The sequence below is a fragment of the Oryctolagus cuniculus genome, chromosome 18 (genome assembly GCF_964237555.1).
Source record: "Oryctolagus cuniculus chromosome 18, mOryCun1.1, whole genome shotgun sequence".
Classification (NCBI taxonomy): Eukaryota; Metazoa; Chordata; class Mammalia; order Lagomorpha; family Leporidae; genus Oryctolagus; species Oryctolagus cuniculus.
Window position 1 is genome coordinate 1,762,632 of NC_091449.1, and position 7,494 is coordinate 1,770,125.

At 46.5% G+C, this 7,494-nt stretch overlaps 1 protein-coding gene across 1 annotated transcript; it reads right to left on the reverse strand.

The window, feature by feature from the left end:
• Positions 1-504: 504 nt before the first annotated feature.
• Positions 505-2,712, reverse strand: LOC100341826 (ubiquitin carboxyl-terminal hydrolase 29-like). Its single transcript, XM_008249040.3, has one exon. The coding sequence runs from the start codon at positions 2,710-2,712 to the stop codon at positions 505-507; it is 2,208 nt and encodes a 735-aa protein (XP_008247262.2).
• Positions 2,713-7,494: the final 4,782 nt, after the last annotated feature.

Here is a 7,494-nt window from a genome sequence, read left to right on the forward strand (position 1 = left end):
GCACAGCAACACTTGGAAAACGACTGCATTAGAACATGACAAGTGCCATTTTAATCTTGTAGGAGAGAATCATGCAACCTAGCCTGAGTTATGTATGAGTCTTGTGGATCTTCCATCTTATTTTATATAAGACGATTTATTGCTGTAAAAGGCACAACAGAGAGAACGAGAGCGATCTTTTATCCACTGGCTCACTCCCCAAATGGCCCCAACAGCCAGGGCTGGGCCATGCTGAAGCCAGGAGCCAGGAACTCCACTGTGGTCTCCCACATGTGTGGCAGAGGTTCAAGGACGCATGCCGTCTTCTGTTGCTTTCCCGGGCACATTAGTAAGAATGCTGGATCAGAAGCAGAGGTATTGGACCTCAAACTGGCACTCCAGGACAGGCTACGTGCTTCCCAAGGGGTGGCTGAAGCAGCTGTGCCACTCCACCAGCCTGGCATTCGCACCACAAGACCAGCCCCTGATCTTTGTCCTGAGCTCCTTGTGTCTTCAGGAGCCCTCTTATTCTCCTGGAAGGAACACCTCTTCCTGTTGGCTGGTTAGCTGGGACTTCTCTGCCTTGCTCACAAGTGCCTCAAAAATGTCATTGTGCATGTAAAAAAAGATGTACCCACTGTGAAGCCTTGCCTCCTGCACCATGGCCTCTGGGATTTCTGCCACCCTCAGATCACTATACGTGAACCAGGCCTGCTTCTGAAAGTCATACACGTCGCTGATGTAATGGCCTGCACACGGGGAGTTCCCTATGTGGCTGATGACGCTGATCAGTCGGTAAGAATGAAGAGCATCTCCCATTTGCATGCTTCCTTTTGGTTCCTTGACTTTAGCTATGGTTTTCTCCATGCCCACGATGTCTTTGGTAACAGATTCGTGCAGCTGCTCAACCACGCCTCTCAATCCTTCTGAAATCTTGTGTTTTTCGTAGTCACAAAGATCTTTTGAAGACTCACTAACATGATCAAAATCTAACTCTACCAATGTACTGGTTTTCTCATTGTCCTTGGGTTCTGGATTTTCAGGCTCCTCTTGACAATAAACTTCTTCAAGTCCTCTGTCTGGGTTGTTTATAGGATTACTTTCATCTTCACAGATCATAAGAAGAGAGATGTCTCCCTGATCCATCACTGAGGCAGCTGCCAGCATCTCCATTTCTCTGACTTCCCTATCTCTTGCGTTGCCCAGTTTGGACTCCAGATTTGAGCCACTTGCTAGGTCACTCTGCTGCTGCTCCTTTGGCCTGGCTTGCCAAATTCTCTGAGGTGTGTTTTGTTCAGCATCTTCGTCTGGTGCAACATGCAGAACTGAAGAGTCACTGGATTGCCAGGTCAGCTTCACAGATGATGTGCATGGGCTGACTCTCTCAGAAATAACCTCTTGGGTGAGGTTCAGTACTTCGGGGTCCAACACAGGTGCATTACTCTCCAAGGGAAGTGGTGGTCTGGTGTCTTCATTGCAATTAGAGGATAAACTCAAATATTTGGGAATAAGAACTTGTTGGTCATCCTTCATTAGCGCATAAGTGTCACTCATACTGTAGCGTTTCAGATGAACAATGAAGACTCTGGGTAGCCTGCCAAATTTATGCATCACCACAGCCTTCTTGTGGTTACACATTTCACAGAGGCGCTCACATTCTTCTGTTGTAAAGAAAAGATCAAAACAATTTTGAAGGGACAAAGGAGATGCTTTTGGTTTTGGGTGTAGGTTGATGGAGATACAATTACCAGGCTCTATCACGACAACAACTTGACCACAGGCTTTGCAAATCACGTAGTCCTGCAATTCAAATTCAAAATTGGAAGCAACTGGACAAACAAACACTTTGGTGGCAGCATCACCAGCAAACAACTCTGGAGGTGAATTTTCATCTCCAGCCTCCCTCCTCGTTTTCCAAATGGTGTTTACTTTTTCAAAATCGCCTTTCAGCTGGTCTAAACACTGACATAAGAATTCATGAGCATCGTTCTGCATGTTGCCCGAGAATATTTCTGCAACAGCTGAGATAGCATTTTTAATATCTCTGAGTAGGTCTTGGCTAGTCTCTAGATTACAAATATCTTTCAAAGCAAGCAACATACTTAAAGGCATGATAAGCACGTCAGAAGGAATGTTCTCCCATGGAATACCTTGTCCTAGTAAGCCATCAGCAAATGATGGAATTGCATAGAGTGACTGTAAAATTGAGTTCATGTAACAGGTGTTTCCCAAATTGGGGAAGCCCTGCTGCAGTTGCTCTGGGTGAGAGTCAAGGCACAATTGGTCTTGATCGTGTTGTGGGTCGTCCTGGGCACGTTCTGGTTCCAATGGCAATAGCAGACTTTTGTCAGACACACTCTGAGGAGAAAGAACAGTCTCATCCAGGGGAGAATTTCCAGGAGAGGTGGTCCTGAGGGAAGGTCCATGTTTCGAACTTCCATCCTTTGCTAGATCTTTCAAGGAATCTTTCTTGAATTTCTTGCTTGGCACACTCTCATTTTCTTCCAGGAAGCCTTCATCCGTATCTAGACTGGACGACAGTGTTGTTTTTCTCTTCCTATCTTTCTTTTCTGGTAACCCTTGTTTAGCAAGCATTGGCGATTTGCCCAGCAACTGCTGGGGGAACGTTGTTCCACTTCCTTCTTCTGTAGTAAAGGTCTCAGCACTTGGCACACGACATACATTGGAAGATGGAGTTTTGTCAGGCTCTGTGTACCCATTCATGCTCTCCATGACACCCCAATAACTTTCCGATTTAATGGGCCACTGATGTTTGTTCTGACGAATGATGTCCAGCAAGATCTGCAACCGTTCAGTATGTGTGCGAGAGAGTTTGCCAAGACACAGGTTTTTTTCCAGAAGGTCAGACACAGGCCATTTTGTCTTTCTCCATAATGTCTAAAACATTCTAGAATATTAATGTCTAGGGAAAAACCTCTTATCTATAGGTTTTCCACCTTGAAACATGAAAATCAGTTGAATATCCTTTTCCCTTTCCACTGTTTGTGTGATGGGTTCTTTCAACGTACTAGGTCCAGTCCTCTTGTTCCACGTCTGCACAAAACCATGCACTTTGTGAGGGGATGTTCTTTGTTTACAAATACAACGCATGTACCCTAAAGAAAAAGACACACGGACATTTTAATAGAAATGTAGCTACAGTGGGGACTTGAGTAAATGCTGAGCATGCAAGCAGCCATTTCATGCAAGGAGTATGAAAACAGAATTAAGATGGTGAGCTTTTCATGAAAATTGAGGAGGGTAGGCGAAGAGAAACATGAAGAGAGAGACACAGCATAATGCAGACCCTCCGAGGTAGCACGTGAGGTTCAATTATTTGGGACTCTACCACCTGTGTGGAAACGTGCACTAGTTCTGGGCTCCTGGCTTTAGCCTGGCCCAGCCCTGATGGTTGCAGGCATTTGAGGACTGAACCAGTAGATGGAAGATCTCTCTCTCTGCCTTCCAAATGCAATGAAAATTTAAAATGACTTTCTTAATTCTTCTCCCTCCCCTCACCCATTTGCCTATGTCTTTCTAAGCAGCCTAGAATGTCTGTGTCTTTCCAACATTCTGATGTCAGAAAAAGCAAACGAAAAAAAAATTCAAAGGAAACTACAGAAAAAAAGATATTACCTGTTGTCCATTCTCAGTTCCGGCCAAAGACACTTGAGTCAGAATTCAAGGGAATTGACTCTTTGGAGAGTTGTCTGTGGCCACACTGCAAGTAGAATCCTGAGTGCCAAGGCTGCTGAAAGAAAAATAGGAAATCTCAAAAAGTGAGTTTTATGTAATCACCGGTGGATTCCCAACCACATCTTCTGTTGTTTGATTTCACTATCTGGTAGAAAGCAAATGCAGAGGCTAGTGTTTTGGCATAGTGGGTTAAACCACCACATGCAACACCAGCATCCTCTATGGGTGCCACTTTGAGACCCAGCTGCTCCACTTCCAATCTAGCTCCCTGCTGGTGGGCCTGAGAAGGGAGAGAAAGATGGCCCAAGTGTTTGGGCTCCTGCACCCACACCACGTGTGGGATCTGGAAGAGGCTCTGGGCTCCTGGCTTCAGCCTGCCCCAGCCCTGGCCCCCATGGCCCTCTGGGAAGAGAACCAGTGGATGGAGGATCTCTGTTTCTCCCTCTCTCTGTAACTGTGCCTGTCAAATATATAAAAGTTTGTAAAGACAAGAAAGCAAATGGCAATCCAACACCCTCCAATGACTTTTTTTTGTACTTTTTTTTAGATACACCTGATGAATTTTCAAAACTTCCTTTTTTTCTTAATTTTTCTACATTTTTTATTTTTGACATGCCGAGTTAGACAGAGAGAGAGAGAGAGAGAGAGAGAGAGAGAGAAAGGTCTTCCTTTTCCGTTGGTTCAGCCCCCAAATTGCCAATACAGCCAGCACACTGAGCTGATCCGAAGCCAGCAGCCAGGTGCTTCCTCCTGGTCTCCCATGCAGGTGTAGGGCCCAAGCTCTTGTGCCATCCTCCACGGCCTTCCACGGCACAGCAGAGAGCTGGACTGGAAGAGGAGCAACCAGGAGAGAATCCGGCACTGCAACCGGGACTAGAACCCAGGGTTCCAGTGCTGCAGGGACAGGATTAGCCTAGTGACCCCAGGCACCTGGCGCTCAAATGTCTTAAAAGTTAATTAAACCAAGGAGGAAATCCAGTGTGACAATGAGATTACCTCCAAATACCTTTCTAAATCCAGCCCTTCCCAGTCACATAGATTGGATTAATACAGCCACAATCTTGGTGGTGAGGAGATTTTTGGAGCTCTGCCACAATTAGAATTTTAAAATTTATGTATTTATTTGAAAGACCTAGAACTTTAAGCATGTTTGCTTCTTGTTGTTGTTTTTTTCTGTTGAGAAACAGGCAACAAGGAGGATACACTATGATCACACAATATACATTCCAGCTGCTAGAAGTCAGAGACTGGTTTCTTATTTACTGCTCTTGGAACATGAAGCTTGAAACTCAAGCTTCCTGGGTCTTAGTGTCACATAAGTGAAACGGGATTGCAACAACAGCACTGTTGTGATCATAAAACTGCACCACAACAAAACACACAACCGAGTTAAGAGGTGGGCCAAGGGCTTAAACTGACATTTTCAAAAGAGGATATCCAAATGGCCAACAGACACATGAAGAAATGTTCAGGATCACTAGCCATCAGGGAAATGCAAATCAAACCACAATGAGGAGACATCTCTCCCTCCCCTGGTAAGAATGGCTCTCACACAGCCATACAGCTCAGCTCCGGCTGTCACAGCCATTTGGGGTGTAAACCAGCTGATGGAAGACCTCCTCTCTCTCTCTCTCTCTCTCTCTCTCTCTGTAACTCTTTCAAAATAAATAAAAAACAAGTAAGTCTTTAACAAATAGTTAATGCATCTTCAGTTTTCTGAGAGATACTAACACCTGCATTGTGTACCCATAGCGACCACAGTATGAACCCAGAGGCCCTGTATTTCATCCTCCTATCACTGTGCTTGTGAGAAATGACTTTGTTTTTTCATAGGGGATGGTTCTTCTCACTGAATCTTAAATTTAAGGGAAGGGGGAATCATAAGGATTAGAGATCTCCAGTTGCATCCCGAAAGGATACCAAAAGATGAGTAGCCTTCATCATGTGTTGTTTACAGTTTGCTTGTTGGATTGGTGTTAAGAATGGCCAGAACTTGAACCAGCACCCATATGGGATGCCAGTGTTACAGGAAGAGGTTTATTGCCCTGCACTACAAGGCTGGCCCCTCATCATTTGCATTTTAAGTGCACGTTCCCTTCTGCAGATGCCAGAATCCAAGGTCACAGAAAATTAAAAACTATTCCAAAAGCAAAACCCAGAATCAAGACCTGCTAATTTATAAGTCATCCCCGTCAATGGTGGAAGATAAACCCCCTCAGACAATAACTGATTATCCTTCGAGGGAAATAAATGTAGTCTCACATTCTCTGAGTGCCTATGTGTGCTCTTCAAAAAGCTCATAGAAAATGGAATGAAAAGACAAATTTTATTATTTTTTGACAGGCAGAGTTAGACAGTGAGAGAGAGAGAGAGAGACAGAGAGAAAGGTTTTCCTTCCATTGGTTCACCCCCAAAATGGTCGCTACGGCTAGTGCAATGCGCCGATCTGAAGCCAGGAGCCGGGTGCTTCCACCTGGTCTCCCATGCGGGTGCAGGACCCAAGCACTTGGGCCATCCTCCACTGCCTTCCCGGGCCACAGCAGAGAGCTGGCCTGGAAGAGGGGCAACCGGGACAGAATCCAGAACCCCAACCGGGACTAGAACTGGGGATACATGTGCTGCAGGCAGAGGATTAGCCTAGCGAGCCACAGTGCCAGCCATCAAAGATGAGGTTTTAAAACAAAAAGAAAGAAACAAAAATGAAAAGAAAGAAAGGGATAAGGTTTTGTATAAACTTTTACAAAAATCCATGCATGTTTTCATTATATGCATTTCCATGTCCTTACAAGATTTATTAATTCACTGGAAAAGCAGAATGACAGAGAGGGAGACCCAAGAGATACCTTTCATCTCCCGTTCACTCCTCAAATGGCCACAACAGCCAAGGCTGGGCCAGGCCAAAACGAAGAGCTTGGAACTCCAGCCAGGTCTCCCACATGGGGACAGGGACCCAAATACTTGGGCCACCATCTGCTGCTTTCCAAACCAATATCAGGAGGCAGGAGAGGAAGTGGAGTAGCCAGGGCTCCATCTGCACACCAGTATCCCAAAGGCCAGCTAAAGATGCCACAATGCCTCCTGCCCCGGGATCTTCTCGAAGCGCCCCCACACACCAAACAGCCCACTGACAGGCCGAAGCAAACTCACGGTGTGGACGTGGAGAGCTGCTGTCCTCGCTGTGGGAGTGGATGAGAACTCTGATGTGCAGTCAGCCAGCACCTTTCATTTATACACCCCTGGCAGCCCCGCCCAGGAAACACCCTTTTAGGTGTGGCTATCCCCTAGGGCAATGAATTTAAAATGCCTGCAGGGGTGGGTGCTGTGGTGCAGGGGGTGAGGCCAGGGCTCTGCTTCCCATCCTGCTCTCTGCCCTGGCCTTGGGAAGCAGCTGAGGAGGGCCTGTCTCTGGATCAGCCCAGCTCCAGAATCCGGGCTGTCTGGGGAGTGAACCAGCGGATGGAAGCCCTCTCTCTCTCTCTCTATCTCTCCCTGTCTCTCTCTCTCCCACCCTCCCCCGTGCCTCTGCCTTTCTGTAACTCTGAAGTTCAAATAAAATAAATATATCTTTAAAAAGCATAAAATGCCTAAAAAAGGCTAGCTAGCTCTGGCGCCATGGCTCACTAGGCTAGTCCTCTGCCTGAGACGACGGAACCCCGGGTTCTATTCCCGGTTGGGGTGCCGGTTCTGACCTGAATGCTCCTCTTCAAGTCCAGCTCTCTGCTGTGGCCCGGAGGCAGTGGAGGATGGCCCAAGTGCTTGGGCTCTGCACTTGCATGAGAGACCAGGAGGAAGCAACTGGCTCCTGGCTTTGGATCAGCA